The sequence below is a fragment of the Xiphophorus hellerii genome, chromosome 7 (genome assembly GCF_003331165.1).
Source record: "Xiphophorus hellerii strain 12219 chromosome 7, Xiphophorus_hellerii-4.1, whole genome shotgun sequence".
NCBI lineage: Eukaryota > Metazoa > Chordata > Actinopteri > Cyprinodontiformes > Poeciliidae > Xiphophorus > Xiphophorus hellerii.
The window spans coordinates 8,354,105-8,378,543 of NC_045678.1; the positions used below are offsets into that span (position 1 = coordinate 8,354,105).

General features: G+C 42.0%; 1 protein-coding gene across 2 annotated transcripts in view; it reads left to right on the top strand.

The window, feature by feature from the left end:
- The window catches only part of sema5ba (sema domain, seven thrombospondin repeats (type 1 and type 1-like), transmembrane domain (TM) and short cytoplasmic domain, (semaphorin) 5Ba), a 235,817-nt gene extending 225,870 nt beyond the window's left edge, over positions 1-9,947 (top strand). The window contains exons 21-23 of one of the 2 annotated variants that reach the window (XM_032566937.1): positions 2,838-2,882; positions 4,338-4,543; positions 7,257-9,947. In XM_032566937.1, the coding sequence (XP_032422828.1) occupies positions 2,838-2,882; positions 4,338-4,543; positions 7,257-7,433 (428 nt within the window). In that variant the 3' untranslated portion in view covers positions 7,434-9,947. The remainder of the gene's footprint in view (positions 1-2,837; positions 2,883-4,337; positions 4,544-7,256) is intronic. The other variant, XM_032566938.1, reaches the window with a different exon arrangement.
- The last annotated feature ends 14,492 nt before the right edge of the window (positions 9,948-24,439 follow it).

Sequence of the window (24,439 nt, forward strand, 5' to 3'; positions counted from 1 at the left end):
AACACAAATACAGCGGTTCCAGCTCTGGACTTTTGAATGTGTAACAAACAAAAGCAAAGCAATTTTTAACACATTAAAATATATGTAATTAATTAATCAAAATGAATGCGTAACAGTCCCAGCCTTTTTAATGGCATGGTCTCATGATCACAACAAAGTGATCTGTAGGTGAAAAACCTACAAAAACCCATACAAAATTTTTTAACATACATTTGAAACATTTGGTTTAAAGTTAATATTTTATCTTAATGACCAATTCCATTTTTAACCTTAGACATACACTTCTGTCACAATTTTAACCATGAATCCAAGTATTAAATTGAATTCTGTGTTTGGTTGAATCAAACAAATCCAAACATTTTAGAATTACATTTTTTTCTTTTCCTCAGGACATAAGTTTTTACATTCAATATCTTAAATATACTTTTAATAGAGTCAAACTGTAAAAAAAAAAAAAAAAAAAAAAAACTAGCAGTGCAAACTGTTCCTTCAATAAATCCTTCATTTCTTTTTATCAAATGCAAAACCACAGTCAAATTACATTTCAACTGAGTCCAGTGAACGGCTTACCGGGAGACTTTGTTTAATCCAAGTCCTTTTCCCATGGAAATGCTGCTTTGGAGACTGTTAGCCTTCCTCCGCTCTGTTGCAAAACCAGCCAAATGTTTGGTGGATTCCTTATATTACCTGAGTTGAGGGCGCTGCTGTTTTTACCAGATTTCATTCACCCGCTGAGAAGTGCTGCAGAGTGGCACACGAATGTGTAAGTTTACGCACCCATGAGCAGATCCGCGCAACATTGCCCCCTTCAGGAAATATTCCTTTGCAGAATATTGAATCACCCATACAGAATGATGGGTGATTGTGTATCTGCTCAACCATTTGTGTCCTGATTTCTCAATGCACTTCAACAAGGTTTCCATGGCATTTGGGAGAGTCTGATACTCTGGTAACACAGATAATCCAAAAATATTATCAGTGGGGAATCTGGTGCTTTTCGACATCTTCACCCTTAGTTTCTCACCTGGAGTGTTTGCTCCTCACAAGATGTGAGCCTTGTAGCTTCAACAGATCAAAGCACATGGTTCCTGCAGAGTTTAGCCATATTTACATGTTCATGTTGTAACGATAGGACAGAAAATACTCCTGTCTTTCTTATAGCTCTCAAACAAGGTGAATCGGTGACACTTCTTAGTGCAATTGCTCCAACGGGGAGTTTGATTACCATGCTAATCTCTGTTTGTGGTTAAAAGTGAACATGGTTCCTTCTCCCGCCTGCTGAGTCAGAATAATGGCTCCCTCTAAAATATTTTTATTACCTCAGGAGTGAAATGCAAGGGTAATCCTTCAGAAATTTCATTAAAAATTCTGATTGACTTAAAAATCTAAATTTCAACAAGCTAAAAAACAGGTGCGTTTGTTTTGAAGGCTAGTCATTGTGCTATTGATCAATGAAAAAAAAGACATCCGTATAAGCAGCTGCATTAAAACTGCATATTTAATTCCACCAGATGACACATTAAACATGTGTGTCATCCCACACATCATTAAAAGGAATTCATTTATTTTAATTCTTTTCATACATTTTCGCCGCTGGTGACGACACGTACAAAAGGGCGCTCTAATTCCGTTCACCTAGAAAGAAAGACTGTGTTTTATTTTTTATTTTCCCAGTATTATTCTTTTGAAGCTGAAAACCTCCTGGGTATTTTACTTTAGTCGTGAGAGGAAGCAGTAGGTCAGGTCCAGCAATATCTAGATATGGATAAGCAGTTTGGTCTAAGCAGTAGTTTGTTACTGTTTCGATCGCTCTTAGTCATACGATTGTATGTTCAACGCATCGTTTTGTTTGTTTCTCCTTACAAAATGCTGCAAGGAGCTTCTTTTTAAAAATAAAAAACAAAACACTGGATTCACCTTTTAGCCCCTAGGACTCGTCTTGTCATTCAATACGAGTCATTGTGATTAAAATTCATCCCCACTGTCATCCCCGGTCATAAGCTTAGGTAAACACAAACGCGAGTAGGGGTGTGTGGGTGTGTGTGTGTGTGTGTAGTTCACATCCTGGCGCTGTAAGCCGGTCTCTGTTTGTTAATTGCGCATAATTAGGTCTGCGTGCAATTCAGTAAGTCAGCAGTTCACCCGGTCGGCCCTCAGCACACCTTGTTATGCTGATGCGGATCTCAGAAACTTTCTCCCGAAATGATCTCTGGTGGCCCGCCAGCGCGGGACCCTCCAGTCTCTGAATCCCTAACGAGCCGAGATGAAGGCGATTAATATTAATGGGACGTCACAAACAGCAAATCACACTAGACTTTATTGCACATTTCGGTGAGGCCGTGGAAGGATCGGTGGAGGTCTCCTGCAGAGGGAGGGGAGGAGGAAGAAATATTAGCAAAGAAAATTAATCAGCAAATGCGGTTCTGCAATTAAACGCGTTGACTCGCACGGACACACATGCACGTGCTTGTTCGCTTCGGGGGAAAAAGTTTGCAGAAAGACAGGAAGCACTGGACAAGTAAAGTTGTTTTCCTGGTGTAAAACGTCTCTAGTAAAGAAAGGTCCAGCGAAACTTGGGAGGGAGTTTCAGGTTTCACCGATACATTAAATTAAAACTGATCCCTATGGACCCTGCGCACAACAACACGGCGAACTCATTTCAGTTTCTCATGTTCCTCATTTCATGTTCTCATTCCTGCATGTTTCACAGTCGGCGTTTGTGCTCTGCAGCCCGTTTCTCCGGGGCACAGCGAACACATGCATGTGTCGGCGTGTGTGTGTGTGTGTGTTTGCATGCCTGTTTGTGTGCCTGACTTGTATTCCTCTCCTCTCCGCAGTCATTCTCCCGGCGTCTGGTTTTGATAAGGACCAACAATGCGGAGGTAAGTGGATTAACGGCTCGTCCGAGCCCAGCGCATGTTCAGGTTTTTCGTTGCCCCTCCGGCTCCCTGTTCGTTTCCCACAGATGTCTGGAACGCCGTGTGTGTTTTCATGCATCGAATGCGCATTTTCATGTTTGCCGTTTCACTCGCTGTCAAATTCCAGCGGCAGAATCGCACTCTTACGAGTCTGGTCCATTTTTGTTTTTCGATAGACTTAAAGATAAAAAATAATAATAATAATTAAACGGTCCTTCCAAAGTTCCCTGAATAATTGTTGAAAGCAGGTTGTGAAAGAAATAAATCATTCAGATGTTATTTACCTGACAATCCAAGCGTGGAAATTTCCAAGCAGGCATTTAGGAGCTGTTGTGTGTTATAGTGGAGCAGAGTAACATTGGCAGCAGCAGCATAATTGAGGTGATAACACTTGAATCAGGTCAAAATAGATGTTTTGGTAAACAGTTTTTTTCAGCATATTGTACATGTGGGAACTTAATGGAACCAGCCGTGTAAAAAGTAGAGTTTCCTTATTATATCCTCTTAAATGCAGAATGTTTAAAAAAAAAAAAAAAAGAAAAGGCAAATTTTTCTAAATATTAATTTAAAGTAAATTTAACTAATTTAGACTTGGAGAGGAGCGGCGCTTGTCACCAAGTCACCCAGGACGTGTTACTGTGAAATATCCTCTCTGCTGCCCAGATCTTCAGCTGTTAGCATGTCATGTTAATATTATGTAAAAAGTGATCTTAGTTTGACATTTTACAGAAGACATTAGCACTTATCAAGGTGGTGGAAATGTGAAAGTTGCACTCGCCAACGTCAGCAACTCCTAAAGTAATTCATTCCCTCACAAAGATTTTTCCTGCAAAGGTAAATCTGTACATCGCCTCAAAACTAGATCAACTCCGGCGGAAACTGTTGTGGTTTTCTTTTTGACCTTTCCTTTTGAAAACCCCACACACTCCCCACGAATCCCAGGTTGGGAATTATTGTTAGCTACTTCCTAATTTGGCCCTCGCTTTCTCAGTCAGATCCATCCCTCTTGCTTCATTTATGTCTACAAAAAAAGAATAAAAAATTCAAATAGGACGGTGGCATATGACGTAATCGCTCTTTCAAATTTCACCCCAACCAATTATAGATGTCCGTACAGAGTTATAAATGGATAAAGCAGCCTTGCATGTCATCTTTGAACCGGTTCTAAAGGAAAATGGCTCCAGAGGAGAAGAAATTGTTCTTCATAAAAAGGGAATAAAGTCGTGGCGTCGGGATGAATTATCACAGCATACCGATCCGACTTGAAGAGCACACCAATTTTTTCCCCGAGTACCAACTTTTGTGAAAGGGTAATATGCTGATCGTTACGGCGATATTGGGTGATATGTAAATCTCCTCACCTGAATAAAACATATTTCAGACCTTTGCTGACATTCCCGTGTCGTTTTCATTTGTCAGCCTTCACCTCCATCCACCTAATCGCCACCGGCGTTTCCTGCTTCCTGGGGGCGGGGCTGCTGTCCTTCCTCATCTACGTTTACTGCCAACGGTTCCACAAGCCCTCGCAGGAGTCCGCCGTCATTCACCCGACCACGCCGAACCACCTCAACTACAAAGGCAACACCACACCAAAGAACGAGAAGTACACACCCATGGAGTTTAAGGTAGGAGCGGATGTTTGGTCATCTAATCTTTCTCCAAACGCAAAACACGTGGCGTCCGGTTCTATTTAATGCTTGTGTTCATTCGGCTACCTAAATACTGCATCCCACATGAGACTTTGACTATGCTCACATAGCAGGTCTCAATGCTCAATTCCAAATGATTGCTGAAATCTGTTTTTCTTTTTGTTGGTCATTCACACTAATGAATGATGTGAAACAAGATGCATGACAAGATCATAAGGAGACGAAGGAAGCTAAGATCTAGGAAGTACAGCTAATAGCTGCAGCCTCTTCTGGATGTGAACCAGGATGAGTATCCAACTTAGTACCAGATATGAAAGAGGCACAAATCTGATGTTTTTTCATTTATTTATTTATTTTTGGAGTGAGGGGTGAAAAAAATTTAAATTGGGTCATTCAAACCGCCATGTGAAAGTTGGATGTGGGGCGCATAGGAGGGGAAAAATGGGATTTGGGTCACATTTGTGGCCTGAGACTGATTTTATTTGTTTCATTTATTGGATTACTTTATTATTATTATCACTTTTTTTAATCTGGCTGTCTCCTTGCTTCTCACCGTTAGTCTGTCTTCCTTTAATTCTGCTTTGTCTTGTTCTGTACAGCACCTCGGTGAGCATCCTTGTTGTCTTTAAAGTGGCATGACTCAGTGTGGTATTTTGTTCAGTGCAATTCAATAACGAGTAACATAATTTCCCCCAAATCAAACTGTTTGATGATAAGCAGACAAATACATATTGCGGAGGTTAGGCCCGTCTCAGACCGAATCCCAATTCAATTAGTTTTTTAGCCCGACATCTAAAACGTGGCACTGAAAAGGCTCGTTCCTGATTCCCCGCTCTCTGTGCCACGACGGCCGCAGAACTGCCGAATCCTCGTGGTTACCGCTGCGGTTGGCTGCACACGGCACCGAAAACCACTGCGGTATTAAATGCTGAACTCATTAGCTTTTAACGAACACGGGGGATGCGGGGGGTCCGGACCCCGCCGGATGCGCAGACGGTGTCTACCTACCACAGCGCCACTTTTGTGCGGCGGGTTCCCTCGGCTCCAGGCCAATTTATGTTAGCTCCCCGACCGTGAGTTCCACCGACTCTAACCTGATTATCTGCCTGCTTTGGTCTCCAGAGTTGTTCAGATGGGATTACATTAGTCAAAGCTTCCCCTGAAAAATGTTCGGCTTTTACTCGCGAGTTGGCTATGGCGTGAAAATAAAACGTGGGCTTTGGACTCGTTTTTATTCTTGATTGCTCCATTAGATACCTGTCAGCCTATGTATTAGAGCACTGAGTACGATTGATTCAGATTAGATTTGTTACCTTGATTTTGTTTGCTTATAAACACACACATACGCAAGCAATAACATCAAGACATTCTTTTTCTCTACCGACCCACAGCGATGGATTGTTGCAGTCCATGTTGTAGCTACAGTATGTTCTTCATTATGCTTAATAGTACTTTAAGGATTTTCCAGATGTCTGTTTTCTATACCACAAGGAGATTACATCACTTGAGTCAAGTGAGCTTTAAAAGAGCTATCTAGATGAAAACTCCCTGTGCTGTAGTTCTTTGAGTCTAGAAGCAGCAGTTTGACCTTCTCGTTTGCCAGGAAGCGGACATTAGCTAGGTGGCTTGAGGGCAAGGGTGTGGACGGTCTCCGCTGTTAAAGTTTGACAAGGATGCCTTCCTGTTAACCTTGTCTTCATTTCTGGTAAATCATATACGGAGCGCTGCGCCTTCAGCAAATTGGAGAATAAATATGTAGAGAGGACATTTTGATTTAGGAGTCCTTCTCTGGGTGAAAGTAGCCAGAGAAGAGCAGCAAAGAGTAAGGGTGCTTTACTCTCCTCAAACGTCGGTCCATCTGAAGTGAACTCTGGCGCGGTTTGCATGCATATGTCGATGCCAAGCAGACCAACGACCGCGGCAAAAGCAGGAAGCGGACTATAGAGCAGGGCATTCTGGGATTTTTTTTAAAGATAAGAGTAATCCTACAACTGCTAAAATCTGATGCCACTCCATTTTTGTTTGAATTTTGTGAAGCGCTCGTGTCTTCTACAGAGGTTTTCATGTTGTTTCCTTCAGCGGTTTTTGGTGCAGCACCACCACAGGCGAGGAAGTGAACGGGTTTTTCGAAGGGTTTGGTTGGTTTGACACAGTGTTGTGGGAAAGTGAACCGCACCAGCTGAAAATGTAACAAATGTTACCATTTGGCTCCCCGATCAAACCAAGTCTACCGGACTGTCAGGTGTGAAAACACCCTAAAAGAAACTCACATTCAAAGTACGAGAGAGCAAAGCATGGAGGCCACCATCCGCCATCTTGAACATTAAGTTAGAGCTTTGTTACAAATGGGTTTTCCTAGGGGACATAGACCATTACTGTACCTCTACATTGATTTCAAATTGGCTTTGGGATAATAAAGCCAATGTTTTAGAGCAGCCTTCACAAAGTTCTGAATTATATTCTATAGAACATTTGGAGGAAGAGTTGAACAGTTAACAAGATCCTATCACACAGATATAAAGTTCTTAATTTGGAGAAAGTTGAAAACATCTCTCTAATTGTAACACGTGAAACAGGAAAACAGTAAAAGTTGTATTACAGTAGAATAGTGCTGCACAAAAAACAAATATGGCTGACTAAGAAAAGAGCAGATGTTAAGCTCTTCATTCGTTCTGTTGTTTCATTCCAGACACTGAACAAGAACAACCTGCTGCCAGACGAAAGATCCAACTTCTACCCGACGCCGCTACAGCAGACCAACGTCTACACAACCACCTACTATCCCACGCCACTCGGCAAGTTTGACTACCAGCCCAACTCCTCCCCCTCACCATGCAGAACCTACAACAACAGTAACAACAGCTGATACGCAGCCCGCCGATGACCCTCCACTACCCCCGTCCCGCTCTCTCCCCTCAGCCCCAAATGGACGCCGGTACCATGGTGACATAAGTGAACCAATGCGAACAGAAATGTTGTTCAGAGCTTGGCAACGTTTCTGTGCTCTACGCCGTCACCTCCCTGAACCCATAGTCTCTTCTGCCTGGTGGAGTTTGTGTTTTCAGGGTTGTTTTTGGAACTTCCTGTCGAGAGACGTGGATTCGGACTACAAAAGCCCAGCTCCTGGTGAAGTCAAGAACTTATGCAACCAGTCTGGGGGCGTGTGTTTTTGTAAGGAATCTGTCGGGGATGATGCTGTGTCAACGCCAGCGCTTTATGTGGGGAACAAGTGAAAAGAAAGTCAACAAAAGGCCGAACTCTGGCTTTGAGGAGATTGTTGCGACCGCTTCGGTGCAGGTGCCGGGTCGACGACCCCCGTCTGCAAACACCGATGGGACAACAACAAAAAAGTTAACTTTTTTACGGGATAAGAGTTACCTTTTTGATTTTTGGCTCTCCATTACAAACAACATTCTTGGCCTGTAATGAACTGGAGTCCCTCAACAACAAAAGCAGTTTCGGAGAACAATGGGCACACGTGTTCCTCGTCCTCGCCGCACAGCGCAGGGCGAGGCAACGACAACAAAAGAGAAAACTGAATGAAGTCGATGACAAAATAAATTACAGATCGATATCAGCGCGGTGGAGTGGGAGAGGAAAAGCGCTCGCTCTCTCGTCCTCCCCGTTGTTGGTATTTTCACGTGACGGGAAAGATAAGAAGTTTAAAGTTGATTAAGCTTTTGTGAGGCTGTTTGGGAAAACTCACACGAAGCACCGTCACCCACAGCTGGAGAGAATTATTGTCTAAATCTGCTTTCCATCAAAGTCCCCGTCCCGTTTTGGAAGACGAGGAGGTGGTTGTGTGAAGGTCATAGCCGGGAATTTGGTGGGGCTGTTCGGAACTGCAAAAGCTTTGGGAATGCCGCGGGTGCCTGGGGTGAATTTTGTTCCCATTTCTGTTTTGTTTTGTTTTTTTCATCTCTTTTTGTTTCATCCGAGAACAACGAGGACTCCCGAAGACGAGGATTGATTGATTCTCCAATTAATTCTCCACTGAATGAATGCAATTCTACTGAGTGCTAAATAGTTCAGTGGTCATATCAAATATGGCCAGTGTGCTGAAGAACTGGATCGGGTTTTTTTTGTTGTTGCTTTTTTCTATGACGGTAGAATAAGCTAGCAGACTGGCACTTGTTCTTTTCTAAATGTTTCGTTTTTACGGCGGTTTTCTGTTCACAACGACCTGTAGCATAGAAGGAGAATATTTTGTTAAATAAGAATATAACTGATTAATAATTCTTGCTTCTCTAATTTCATTTTCGTAACAAATGCATCGTCACCACGTGAAATGTTGCAAAAATAAAACAATGGATTTTAAAGTCTCCTTTTTTGGGGGGTTTCTTTTATATGAATACTAACGAAACCAATCCCTTTCACCCCCTACTTGAAAATAGAAAAGATAAAAATTAAAAAAAATAAATAAAAACTTATGCTTGCTTAGAAGAAAATGAATGCATGAATGTGTGAAAGTGGGAACTGTTAGCGTGGAAAGAGAAAAAAATACAACAAAAAAGGAAAACAATAGGGTTGCTTTGTTTTGTACCATGTAAATGCTCTCATCCATACGAGGCGGTTTTTATCTGTGTGTGTGTTTCCAAATTCTGTCACTCTTCAGATGTTCAGCTTGTTTTTTCTGTTTCGCGTCCGAGATGTTAATCGTAAGTCAAGCGTTGCGCCTCTTGGTGGAATGTACATTATTTATAGCTTGGTTTGTAAAAGGGCATTTTCACTGATCAAAGAATGCTAACTCGGCCAGGCTAACTCAAGTTCAAGCTAATGTACATGCACGACATGAGAGCTCTCTCTGTATATAGGAGCAGCAGCCTTCTGCCCATTCAATGTCCCTGAAGAGGAATGTGTAAATGACTCTGTATATTGTATAGCTAACATTTTGTTTAAAAATAAAAAAAGAGAGAAGCCTTATAGTTGTTTAAAGAAAAAAAAAAAGTGCAGCAGCTAAGTACACAATAAACCCTGCGGTTTGTTTGGGGTCGGAGCTCCGTGATGTGACCTACCGCCTGCGGCTGACGCGACCTCCCCCAGCTGCCCAAACAAACGAGATTGACTGGCTGTACCACTGACGGGAATCAAAAACTATATGGATCAAATAAAATAAGCTAACTGGAAACAAACGGATCATTTTGATCGTTCTGATTTTCTATTGGCCCCGGTCTAAAAGCTCTACACGCAATTGGTCGTTCTGAGCTCCGGCCCCCGGCGATGTGAGGCTCTGTGCCCCTTCTATGCAACTTACCAGGTGTACTGTTAGACCTGTCGTGTAGACTATAATCACTGCCTTTTAGACACTGTGAACTTTTTTGTACCCTATATTTTTGTATATTGTACATGATTAAGGACAATAAACCTTGATGCCAACACATCACTGTTATGGCTAGCTGGGTGTGTGTGCCTAATCGCTTGGATTATCCAGCGGATTAGACCGGGACCCTGAGTGAAAAACGGGTAAGTATGAACATGGACGCTCGAGTTAAAAACTCTTCACACCTCAATGTTTTGTTTTAACTTATTTAAGGGACGTGAGAGTGAACAGCAAATATTTGCCTTGGTTTAAGGCCCCACATACTTGGGCATCCTGTGCTGAGGTCCACTCATGCTCATGGTGGACTCGAAGTGTGCGTCCGCCGAACAGGGTAAGGTCAATCTTTACAACCGCATAAGCATGCTCGGTGTTGCAAAGTAAGCTGCTTGGCAGGAAACAATGCATCGTCTCATCTTGTGACAGCTCAGGTTGATTTAGGGCGTTCAAATGATCGGGATACTTTTAATTCTGTCCTCTCGAAGACGTAAAGAGACACGCGTTCTCCACTGAGCGCTCCACTGAGCGTTCTTTCGGCGCTCAGTTGAGCGCCGAAACCGCTCCACTGAGGACGCTATCTCCTCCGCCCTACACCTGAGCCTGGCTCACCTGGAGGAGAAGAACACTCATGTGCGGATGTTGTTCCTGGACTTCAGCTCAGCGTTCAACACAATCATCCCACAGCATCTAGCAGGAAAACTGGAACACCTGGGCTTCAGCACCCCCCTGCGCAACTGGCTGCTAGACTTCCTCACCGACAGACCTCAGTCAGTCCGGATCGGACAACACACCTCCGATGTCATCACCCTCAGCACAGGCTCCCCTCAGGGCTGCGTCCTGAGCCCTCTGCTGTTCACTCTGATGACACACGACTGCGTCCCCAGGTTCGCCACCAACCACATCGTGAAGTTCGCGGACGACACAACGGTGGTGGGCCTCATCAGAGACGACAACGACCTGGACTACAGAGAGGAGGTGGAGCAGCTGGTGGACTGGTGCAGAGACAACAGCCTGATCCTGAACGTTGACAAGACGAAGGAGATGATCGTCGACTTCAGGAAGAACCGGCCCAGCCACGCTCCACTGCTCATCAACAGCTCGGCTGTGGAGGTGGTCAGCAGCACCAAATTCCTGGGGGTGCACATCACTAACGACCTCACCTGGACTGTGAACACCACGTCTCTGGCCAAGAGGGCACAGAAACGTTTGTATTTCCTGCGGAGGATGAGAAGAGCACACCTGCCCCCGCCCATCCTCAAGACGTTCTACAGAAGCACCATAGAGAGCATTCTGACCAGCTGCCTCTCTGTGTGGTGTGGAGGCTGCAGCGCCTCCGACTGGAAGAACGTGAGGAGAGTGGTGCGGACAGCAGAGAGGATCATCGGGGCCCCCCTTCCCTCCATCCAGGACATTTCATCCCAGCGCTGCGTGTCCCGAGGCCGAAACATCGTCAGTGACCCCTCACACCCCCACCATGGACTGTTCTCCCTGCTGCCCTCTGGAAAGAGGTTCCGCAGCGTCCGGTGCAGGACCACCAGGTTCCGAAACAGCTTTTTCCCACTTGCCATCAGACTGCTGAACTCTTAACTGGTCTGCACTTAAAAACTGGTCTCCACTTTATACCTTGCACATGTACAGAGCTAAATAACTTATATTTTACTGTCATTACTGCACTTTATATTCTATATTTATATTTATATTCATATTTTATACTGTATTTTATTTTATTCTGGAGTAACCTCACAACATTGAAAGCTCAAAACATTGTCCTGAGCCGTATGCAACGAAATTTCGTTCTGTATACACCCTGTGCATGCAAAATGACAATAAAGTCAGTCTAAGTCTAAGTCTAAGTTCTGAAAGGAACGGTTCGCTTTAATTCCCAGTTTGGATGTGAAACGTCACAAAAGTTGATCCCACCAGGAAGCTGGATGAACATCTTGGACTTCCTTGTTGCACAAACTGGCAGATGTGTCGGGTGAAATACGGCAGTGGGAGTAGCAGACCGAGCAGCGGCATCGACTGCAAAGCAGGGATTTCATTAGGGGAAATATATAATAAAGCTAAATCACATTAGGTGTGGTATTATCATTCAGTCCACTTAAATAAGAGACTACCCTGCCTGTAAAATGTGCTCCTCTACCTAGCAGGTACGTGGAAACAGTCTGAGCTTAAAACGTGTCACAGAAGGGCATCTTCTCCCTTTCATCCAGAGACAACAAATGACTGCAGTGCCGAAATCCTTGGCTGTGTGAGAGAGGTGGTGGTGGGGAGGGAAGAGATGGATGAGACGACCGAACCAAGTAGTCAGGGTGTGTCCAGCAGAGAGCCTGTGGATCACTGCTGGTGCCAGTGGCCCGGACACCAGCGCTTTATCATTGCACCACAAATGATTCTGCTGCTGCTGCGCAGGAAAATCAAGATCGGAGCCGAAGAACAGCTTCTGTCACAGGCAGGTGAGTCGCTAAATAAAGCGCTCTCAGTCTTTAGCCCTCACATAAATAACGGAGAAGAACATTATTTGTGTTTCACTGCGACTCAACGTCACAGTGACTGTCAGGCCAAGCAGCTCCAACGCACAGCTTGAAACCCATAAACGCACAAGAACGCGACGTCCTGGTTCAGTTAACTCTACGCCGTACCTCTCAATTACGGAGCGTTATTAATGGGCCCGCTGGAAGTATTTATCAGTGGGGGGATTCTGCTTGCAAACAGAAGCAGAGACGGGCTGGCTGGCTGGCTGGCAGCCAGGAGGAGGTCACTGGGAGGAGCCAGTGGGCCGGAGGAGGAGAACGCTGGAGGAGATGAAGGTGGGCCAGTGGGAACGCTGCCATCCGCTTTGAAGACGATGACAAGTAAGCAAGGGGAGTACTGGTTCCTGATGCTCGTCGATATTAATGAGTTGTGTTAAAAAACAAGATAACAGCTGTGTGAAAAATTGAGTCTGTATTTTGGACAAAAAGTTCACTGCACTTGTTTATCGTTGGCTATCTTGGAAGTGATGCCCTACCTTTGGGCAATTGTTTTACAAGTTTGTTAACATTTCACATGATGAAATACCTTTTTATCAAACGAAGAGAAACTAGGAGACCAAATCTTTTTTTTTTTTTTTAATGTAATGCAGTTTTTTTATTTCATTATGGTACAGCTACTGAAGCTACAGTGTCTTGCCAACCTATCAAGACCCATATATTGATACCTTGAGAGGGTGACCTCTGGTGACCTCTGTGACCCTTTTTTTAATATTGAAGATAAAAATGCCACAAATAAAAACTTTGATCTGTTACAACCACAAACTGAAATCATATTGGGATTTTTAATAGTGTGTGCATATATATATATATATATATATATATATATATATATATAAATAGTAGTTATGAATTTTATGGTAATATATACTCAAGTGAGGTGTTCACTACATAGGCAATGTGTTGCACTGTATTTTAAAAAAAAAAACAATTTTTGACACATATATTTCAGATTATTCAACAAATTGTGATACTCACTTATGTGATGCTAAAGCAAAAACAAAAAAGTTCGTAATGTCTGAAAGTCTGTAAGTATCTTTCCTCACAACACGCTATTCGAAATGTGCCAGCTGTTTTACTTCCATGCCTTTTTTTTACATATTTCTCCAGTTTTGACATGGAAATGTATATAATTAGTTTGAGCTACAAGTCTGAAAACAGTTGGAAAGAAAAAAAAATGCTAAAAAAAAAGAAATGATGGTTCTCACTCTTTAAATATCTGCAGATTTCCATTGTGGTTTGATTGGCTAATTAAATATTTGCTAATAATCATGATCTAAAGCACAGCAGCAGTAATGAATTTTATGCTAATACAGCGATGGCGCCCGAGGTGTACGTTTGTGGATAATGTTTGCCGAGCAGCTGCTGCTGCTGCTGCAGAGGCTCGTTCAACTTCAACCCGTTTAGGAAGCCGTCACGTTACGCAGCAGCATATTAGGATTATCAGCCGTTCACTCGGCTGCCTTGTTTACAGAGTAAATAGCTTCTTGTTTTGATGTGAGCTGAGCCGTGAGTCGCAGCAGGCCGGCAGACAGACGGGCGCGTCCTTGTTCTGGGCTCAGCCAGACAGGATGGGCAGATCACAAAATGTCTGGAGCTCAGGCCAAAAACTGCATGGATGGAGACATTGCAGCGTCTGTGTCTTTGTCCATGAGCCAGTGATCATTCAGGAGCTTTAACGCACCAACTACTTCAGTGTGTCTGAATATATCAATGCCGTGAAGAGGCATTGATCAACCTCTCTGTGATTCCTTCACTGCCTTTCCAACACCTATAATATATATATGTGGCTACTTCAATTTTTATTGGCATTTCTTGGAGTGAAGCCTTAAAATAAATACACTTTTTACTGCAACACCACAATATGAACTTTTGCTTAAGTTCTCTTTCTTTGCCTAGTTAGGCCCGAGCAGCGAAGCGAAGGCCTATTTGTGTTTCTACTTCTTGTTATTATGCTTCTGTCGAATGAATTAGCTTTGTGGGGGCTTTATCATATTCAGTTGGCGGACGTGTCAAGTCTGCGTGAAAATTGCGTATTTTAAGGTCGTCGCAAAAATCGCTAAAGAAACGGCTCAACAGCGCCTCCTGGCAACTTTCAAAATACCGTCCGCATTGGCCTTACTTCGTCGTAGAGACATTAATTTGGTACATTTGTAGAGCTCCTCAAGATGCACAGAAAGTGCAAGTCAAACAGGAAGTCGGCTATTTTGGATTGAAGTTCTGATTTTGACCCCATTTTGGGGGTAAATACAACAGGAAAGGTTCAGTGTAACATTAAATTGCGGTCTACAAAGTTTAATAACAACCTGAGCTTTAAATGACAATTGTTCAACTTTAGACCTCGTCTAAAAACTGCCTATTTTAATAGTTTAAACTTCAGATAATGCAGTACTATGTTCTAATATGCGCAGTGGAAACGATTTTAGCACATCCATGTCCTGAATCTCCTACTTTTGGGGGTTTAGCCAATCAGCGTCAAGGAAAATAAGTGGCGCTCCTGGATTGGCTGCTTTGCAAACATCATCCAATTGCTTTTAAAGTGACATTGCCCCGATGCATTTCAGACTCCCAAGCTGAATTTTCTTTCAAATATTTTAAAAATGCTGAAGAACAACAAAACTTTGGTCTATAGGTGAATTCTGAAATAACTTGGAGTTACGTTCACAATAAACATTGTGTAGATTAATTACACACAGATAGATGTTTGAAAGCCTCTGTTTATGTCAACTACAATGGGTTTCCACTTACAAGTACTGAAAATATGACATTTAAAATTAGATTACTTCAAACCAATGAACAGAGAAATGTAGCCAATGCCTGATTAATGAATTTTCAAAAAACGTACTTTTAATCTGACTAATGAGCTTCATCAGAGCACACGCTCTAATTTATTAAACATGACCGCATGTTCAAGAGGATGCGTTGTGGAGACGGACCAGGAGACTCCTTGTTCTCAGCGGTTCCTTTTGAAGCCGAAAGTGACGAAACCCAAGGAGAACTTTGAACGCTCGCCTTTCACTTCTCTGCAAGGAGCCATGCCGGAGTGCGGGCGCCAACCGGTTAACCCCGGCTGACAGAGAGGGATGAGAGGGACGGAGTGAGCGGGCAGTGATGGAGAGTCCTCCCCTCGTCCCAATAAGGCAGAGAGAGAGAGAGGCCTGGCAAGCCATGTTAAATCCCCCGGCCCGGACGCCATGCTTCTCACATTTCACCGTTGGAGCTGAGGGCCCATTTCCAAGAATCTCATTCGACAAACATTTGGGTTCATGGTGGTTGTGTGACGGGGAGCCTGAGCGAGCCATTTGCGTTTTATTCAATCTACTTAACTAGCTGACAGAGGTCTTAAAGGCTGCCAGCCACACCGAGGGCAGGCAATATTGATGATGGCGCTGTAAATAAAAACTGCTGATGGCACAGAGATATAGACGGAGGGGGCCGCGCCTCACGTGGTACCCGGAACGCCAGGCAACATAACCTCACAGCGGGATAAATCAGAGGGTCACGGATTCCTGAACGACGACTGGAAGGTTTGGTCACGTTTATTTCCTGATCCGCAGCGGTGGGCAAAATTACAGCGTTTATGTCACAGACAGACAGACAGAGGCATTTCGCTTGAAAATATCACAACGTTTTGTACCAGTCTTTTTGGCTTAAAGGTGAGGGATGTGGATGACTGTGATTTGAGCAGATGTGTAAAAATCTTTTTACATTTACTTTGGGTCAAAAAAAAGTCCCCAATAAACGGTAACACTTCATTGGACAGGGTGTGCATAAGACGGACATGACACTGTCATAAACATGACATAACGCATGAACGAGTCGTTATGAATGTCTATAACCGATGTCATGAAGTGTCATTGGGTAAATAATGACACTTTTAATGCAAAGTTGCTCTAAAAGTTGCATTAAAAGTCCATTAGAAGTGCCAACTTTCCATTGAAGTGTTATAGATGTTCAAAAAGACTCGTTCATGTTCATGACAGTGTCATGTCAGTCTTATGCACACCCCATCAAATAAAGGGTTACCAAAAAAAACTTGCTGCTTTCAGGCATTACTTACAAAATTTTCAATCATATTTGCTCACTTTATGTTTTAGAAATTGCATTTTCCTCATCCTCCTACATATGAGGAAGATGTTGATCCAACAGTTCCATCAACGTGTGACGCCCCACAGCGTTTCTTTTTATTCCTTTCCAACAATAAATCCCAAAAATATTTGAACGAAATCAATTTCTAAATTGATATTCTTCGTTTTTGGTTAGATTAGAGCCTAAAAACCAAAAACACTTTATTAACATACTTCAGTGTAGACCTCAAAAGAATACAAATGAGCCTGAAATTATTATTATTATTTGCTCATGAATCCTGTCATAGCAGCAGTATGGATTACAAATTTCTTTACAAATTGTCATTACAAAACGTCTCCGCCACAGTGTGAGACTTTATTATAATCTTACTGTATTAAAGTCTTGTTTTCATTTCTTTTTGGTGTTTTATAATGTTATATTTTAAATTTTAGGTATGCTTTATAAGTCCATTCATTCACTGACTTCTTCCATTGTGTCAGTTCAGTGACATAGCTGAACAAATTACATAGGTGACTAAATAAGGCTTAATGTCTTCTTGACTTCTAGGTCTGACATTTCTTGGGATTGACACTCTTAAGCTCTACTTTTTGTTTTTGTTTTTTTCAATTGGTGCAAATTATTTTATTGTATTCAAAAAATATCAAATTTACCGTTGCAGAACAAAAACTCGTGACAGTTTAATAATAATGAAATAAGAATAATTTTTAAAAAATAATTATGAAAAAAGAGTGAAAATTTACTGGAGGCAGGGGAAATCCCCAACAGAAAAAAAAAACAAAACAGGCACAAACTGCACAAGGAATCCAGCAGGGAAAGACTGAAACAGCGAGGCTTAAGTACTGCAGCAAACAGGTGAGGCAGTCAGACTAAACACAGGTGGATGGATTGAATCTGAGGAGTGGAGATGAAAACTGGCAGGTGGAACAGAGTGATGTGGAAACAAAATGAGCAGAGCATAGAAAAGCATAAAGACACGGGACACCGAGACAGAAAGAAACCTCAAGCTAACCTGTGAAAGCAGACAAATACACAAGATGCAGCATTGAGCTTTAAGGAATGAACAAGCATCATACACCAAACCCTAGGGACAGCAATGGCAAAAAATCTGAATAATACACACAAAAGAGAACCAAAAACACAAACACTAGAAGAACCTGGCAGGAACAATTTAAAGGAAATAACATAGATGTACAGCAAGCAGAATAGAGCTGAAGGAAAGAATTCATCAGGTGGAAACTGTGGATCATAAATCCCCGTCAAAGAAAATGAACCTTCGTAAAAGTCAAACACCCATGGATATAACACAAAAGGCACTTTATAAAACAACAGAAACTATGCAAGACTTTCTGTATAGAAGACTTACTGGAGCACCTTACAGGGCGATAAGCAAGGTGGCTTTTAAAATACGAGCTTTTATATTTCTTTGTCTATTTTGCCTTAAGTTTTATTCATTTGCTCTGTATTTTTCATCAATTTTCTTCAAAAGAGATAATCCTCAGTTTTCACAGATGACGACACAAACATTTCCAACCACTTGAGCGAGTCGAGCTGTTACCGTAACGACGGGGGGAAAAAAACTTCTCCTCCGGTCCCAGCCGCACTTTGAAGAAAAAAAAAAAATCTAATAATCGCTGTGCAGCTGCGGACCTGACAGACTTTTGAGGACAATCACAGCTCCGGTTCTGATGCTACAGGCTAAAATGAACTGGGTTTTGTTCTTTAAAGGGGTCCGCAGTGAGAGGTCTTGAGTGGCGGAGATATTTCTTTAACAAAAACTGTTAAAGTCAAACAAATTTGCTAATTTACAAAATAATTCCAATGATATTGCAGGGGCCTGAGGCAGGTTTCTAGTAGATTTTAATTTACTAATTTATAATGAGATCCGAAGCTATGCATAAAATATTCTGGGCTACAGTCCCTATAGCTCATATTTTATGATGCCTATGCAGCCAAGCCATGAATTAATCTGACACGATTCTTTATATTTATGACTCGTTTGACATCCTCTTAAATTCACAGCGGCTTGTATTCCATATTTTGTCACGTCACACTGAAATTATTATTTTTTTCTAATTAAAAATGTATGTGACAAATTAAAGAATAATGGTGAAATGCAAAGTTTTCATTTTTTTCATGTTATTCTTATACAGCAAAATCAAATCCTTCACAAAAAACGAAACAAAAACAACAAAAAAACCCTGTCTTTTGAATGAGCTGGTCCAATGAGACCAAAGTCACATTTTTCTGCTGAACACACCATCACTAGAGCGAAACACGGTGGCGGAAGTATAATGCAGGGACATCAGAGCAGGTCAGAGGTCATGGGGACATGGATGGAGCTAAATAGAGGGGGGAAAAAATACTTTAAGTAGTGTAATAGACCTAATACTAGACACAGATTTACCAAAATTGACTGAAGAACTTCAAATCCCAGTGGATGAGGGCCGGTATCCTCCAACTGTTGATTGTGTCTGTTAATCAATACACCTGGATCAAATAATCACGTCATTACCAGAACTTATCAGATGCCAAGAATCTAATATCCCTGGTTCAGATCAAAGTTTGTTTGATCTGAACCGCTGGTGATGAGCTTCACCAACGTCTACAGCCTCATTTGTAGAACCTGTTCACACAAACATCCCGATGTGATTACATACATGGTGTCTTTTGCACAATCATTTTTTTTTTTCTGTACTGCACTAACGTCCTGTATTGTAAATAGTCTGTTGCCTTCTTAAGGCCATGGTCTTGAGCCGGAAAAGGGCATCAAAATCAAAAGTAAGTCTTAGCCTTTCCTGCTCTTTCAAAGCAGTTGAAGACCTTGGTTTGGATAGATTCAGTTATTGAGTTACAGCAGATGAGCTGGGCTTTTTTTTTTCTTCTTCTTTACTCTGATGCATCTAAAACACACAGAGGAGCAGCAACCCTCTGATGCAGGCGCTCTCGTTAAAACGGGGAAGCAAACATTCGAACCTAGATGTAAGTTATCTAGACGTACATAGCCGGTAGAGACCTGCAGGGGGGGTCACTTCAAAAGCTCCACAAAAGTACTGGCGTCCAGGGGAACAAATTTAAATGCATGCCACCCTTTCTGGATTGTTAGATTTTTACATGTAAGCTTAAGTCGTGAATAATTTATGTTCCGCTTCACAATTATGCATTACTCTATCACATAAAATCCAGATAAAACACATGAAAGCTTATGGCTGTAACACGATAAAAAAAAATTAAAAATAAATCAAATGCAAAGCAGTGAAGCCCTAAATACAAACTGGGATCATTTTGAGGTGAATGATTGACACTGGTTGACATTCACCTGCTGTAAGCAAATTTTCACTGTGTTTTATTGCCTTCGTGGCACATTTATTTAATTACTAGGAGTACCAGAGAAAGGTCATTTAACATTTCTACCTTTGGAGCCCAGAGACGGGTCGACTGACCTGAAGGATTTTAGCTAGCAGGCACTTTTGTTCTGTAAATAAGGCCATTACCCTGGTAATTACCCTGGTAATGGCCTCAACGCATCTCACAGTTGCACAATTGTTCCTTAGACTTAGACTGACTTTATTGTCATTTTGCATGCACAGGGTGTATACAGAACGAAATTTCGTTGCATACGGCTCAGGACAATGTTTGAGGTTCCAATGTTGTGAGGTTACTCCAGAATAAAATAAAATACAGTATAAAATATGAATATAAATCTAAATATAAAATATAAAGTGCAGGACTGACAGTAAAATAGAAATTATTTAGCTCTGTACATGTGCAAGGTATAAAGTGGAGACCAGTTTTTGAGTGCAGTCCAGGTAAGAGTTCAGCAGTCTGATGGCAAGTGGGAAAAAGCTGTTTCGGAACCTGGTGGACCTGCACCGGATGCTGCGGAACCTCTTTCCAGAGGGCAGCAGGGAGAACAGTCCATGGTGGGGGTGTGAGGGGTCACTGACGATGTTTCGGCCTCAGGACACGCATCCTGCATCGATGGTTGACCTGACACTTCGCCCTTTTGCCTGAGCTGGGTGTGGAAGGTTGTTGCCGAAGCAGTTTCTCCTTGTGTGCCTTCTTCTCACTCACATGAGAGTTACCGAACTCTTTTGCAAGCTCAACCAGGAAGTCCACCCGTCTCTCCTGCACCCCAATGCATGCCTGATAAAGCACATGTGCATTCAGTGCTGCCATGTCAATCATGTTTGCCAGGTTTGCTGACCAGCTGTCACATAGTGATGGAACCTTGGTCACCCCCCGCAAGATTATGACTGAAATAAATGCCATTAGTTCTTGTGAACTAAATAGGTGAAGCAGTCACCTATTTATCCTCCACAGCACAAAAGGCTCCGTGCAAATTTGCATGTGCAAAGTCTGCCAGATTTCTTTTGCTTACACTTTTTGCATGATTTTTTTGAGGTGGATCAACACAATTAAATGGGTTAGTTTATTTCTAAACTGTCATTTTAAACCCACTTAGCTTTATTTAAAAGAAAAACATTACTAATTTCTTTTAGAAAAACCTTTGCGTATTTCTTGAAACAGATGGTATGTTTTGCAAACTCTATGTACATTTGGCAAAATGACCTGGATAATGCAGCACAACATCATGGATCAGCTGCAAAAGCTCACATCTCTCCAAAAACACTTCATGTATGCTTCAAAACTAAACTGAAGACCTACAGGAGAGTCTACTGTACAGCTGCCTCCATCATAGATCGCACCCACCCCCAACATGGACTATTCACATTCCTACCTTCTGGCCTGATGGTCAATGGCCACATTTACAATTGAAGAAGGGATGCTAATTTGAGCCATCAGAGTCGTCAGTTTGGACTCAGGGTCTTTTGACCCTCTTTCGGGACGTCAGGGGAGAGGTGGAAAACCCTGGTAATGCTAGTTAAAGAACAAATCATACAAATAGATTAATAGTGAATAAATAAACATTGTGAAGAGAACATTAAAAACGTTTGTTAGGATTGTGTAGGAAAAATGTTGATGTCTTTTATAAATACAGTGTTTTGTGGTCAATATTATTTCACCATTTTATTAATGTGGGTTGCCAGTTTGGATCAGGCTTCCTATCGAGCTTTAAGAATGATAGAAAACATGCTAACAAAAAGCCTCAGAAAGTATGTAGTTGCGCCCGTCATGCAGCTTTTGATTAGATGTAAATACATACAATTCCATAATTCTTTGATCCAGCAGTGATAGAAGTTTGGTAATAATGCAACACCCATATTTCCCATGTTTTGTCCTTTATCTCTTTTTTCATGCAGCTCTCCATGTCCTGTTAGTTCCTCCCAGCTTAGATCAGCTTGATCTGTTTCTTTAGACTCAGTGGGAACAGAATGAATGTGAGAAGAGATTCTGAATTTGAGGCTAATTTTAAACCATAAAAGTTGATCAAACTTTAATGTTTTTAAACCATAAACGATGATCAAACTTTAATGTCTTCTTTTGTTTGTTTTCATATGACTTGACCTCAGATAACTTGTTTGTACCAGGCTTCATGCCAACGAGTTTAAGTACCATAAAAAAAGGAAATCAAATGATTGTCCTTCTGCTCTAAAGCAGATTTATCATCTCAAATGATCCAAATCTGATATCTGAATAAAACCAAAGCAGTGACGGCAAAAAAAGCTTTTATTGAATTTACTTACAACTTAATGTTATTTCACTCTATGATCAGCTTAATTACTTTCCATGCTTTCACAAATCAAGTGAAAGTTACACACAAATATAAAACAGAACACAATAAGCTGAAAATACATGTATTATATTACATCATAATACATAGAAATAACCGATGACACTGCAAAATATTTTACATTCTTTAATATCTTCCTCCTGCTTCCTGTCTTGTAAATAAACACCATGATTTTCACACTGTTGTGAGACTTTTCTTTAGCATTGTGATGACTGTGAAATATAAATTTAATCTTTAAATGTACACATTTGTTCAATTTTTACTCTTCAGAAACCAACAAAATGTGTGTTTTTACACTGAGCAGGAGCCACAATGATCTTTTGTAATTCCATCAGATTATGCAGCATATCTTCTTCATTCCAAACATTACATACACATTATTACATAAAAACATGCTACCATGACTTTTTTTTTTTAACAATATTAGTTTCTGGACAGAGGAAATGAGCTGAACACATTCTTCAACAGGTTCAGTCCAGGAACAAGCTCATCATCTTCCTCTCCTGTCTGCAGCCAGACAGATTTCTCATCCTCCTCTGACCCACAGCTTTCCTGTCAAACCTCAGATGTTCCATCTTCCACCTCAGTCATGGACTCTTCTGCTTCCACAAGTTTGTCTTTAACCACATCAGGAGACGCTGCTGCTCCCTTTGCCTCCACCTCCAACTTTTCTGTATCTAGAAGTCAGGTGAAGAAGCAGCCGGAGAGACTGAACAGGAACAAGGCTGCAGGTCCAGATGGTGTCAGTACCAGAGTCCCTCTGTGGGATTCTGCAGCATCTCTTCAACCTTAGCCTGACCCAAGAGGAGGTTCCGTTGTTGTGGAAGACATCCTGCCTGGTTCCGGTACCGAAGAAAAGTCACCCATCAGTCATAAGGACTGTAGACCTGTTGCCCTGACGTCCCACATCCTGAAGGTCCTGGAGACTCCTGGTGGCCCACTTGAGTAAGCAGACGATCACATATCAGGACCCCCTGCAGTTTGCTTATCGTCGTGGAGTTGGAGTTGATCAGACACCTGCTTCAACAAACCCACTGTCATCTGGACAAAGCAGGCAGCACAGTGAGGATCAGGGTCTTTGGTTCCCAGGTGCATTGAACACAATTCAGCCTGATCTGCTCTGTTAGAAACTCCAGAAGACACAGGTGGAGGCCTCAACAATCACCTGCATCTGTGACTACCTGACAAACAGACCACAGTTAGTGAGACTGAAGGACTGTGTGTCTAACCAGGTGGTCAACAACATGGGAACACCACAGGGCACTGTACTCTCACCATTCATTTTCACTCTCTACTGTTCAGACTTCCAGCACAAGTCCGACTTCTGTCATCTACAGAAATACTCAGACGACTCTGCAGTTGTTGTGTATCGGAGGAAGACAAGAGGCTGAGTACAGAGATCTGGTGGATCACTTTGTGGCCAGGTGAGGGAACAATCATCTAACCTTGACTGTAAACAAAACAAAGGAGATGGTTGTTGATTTCAGGAGAAACAGGAAACGCTATTTCCATCATGGGAGAAGATGTGGAGGTGGTTCAGGAATATAAATACCTCGGTGTTCATCTGGAACACAGACTGGACTGGAGACGCAACAGTGAAGCCGTTTACAAAAAGAGACAGAGCAGACTGCACTTCTCCAGGAAGCTAAGATCCTTCAAGGTTTGCATCAAGTTGCTGCAAATCTTTAAGTCTGCTGCTGAGAGTGTCATCTCTTCTGCTATCATCTGTTGGTGCAGCAGCATCAGAGCCAGGAACCTCAAAAGGCTCAACAATCTGATAAAGAAGGCTGGATTGGTTCTGGTTCTGTTCTGGAGATGACTGTGGAACCTCTGGAGATGACGCAAAGAAAGATTCTTCATAAGAATCAAGAAAGCTATGGACGACTCTGACCATCCTCTTCATGAGTCTGTATGGGGAAAACAGAGTATCATCAGTCAGAGGCTTCTTCAGGTTTGCTGCAACACAGACAGCTACAAAAGATCTTTCCTGCTGACAGCAATCAGTCATCTGCAATAACTCTTTGAAGAATCTGAATTAATGAGCTGCAACTACATTTCATTTCCCTTTGGGATCAATAAAGTCAAAGCATGTTTGGGTAATTCTTGCACACTACTCAAAGTTTGATAGAAAAAAATATTGAACAATTGGAAGTTATGGTGGAAACATTTTTGTGGTTTCAATGAAATGAAACAAAAAATGTAAAAAGATAATGAAGTTTCGCTTTTTCTGTGCAGTTTCACCT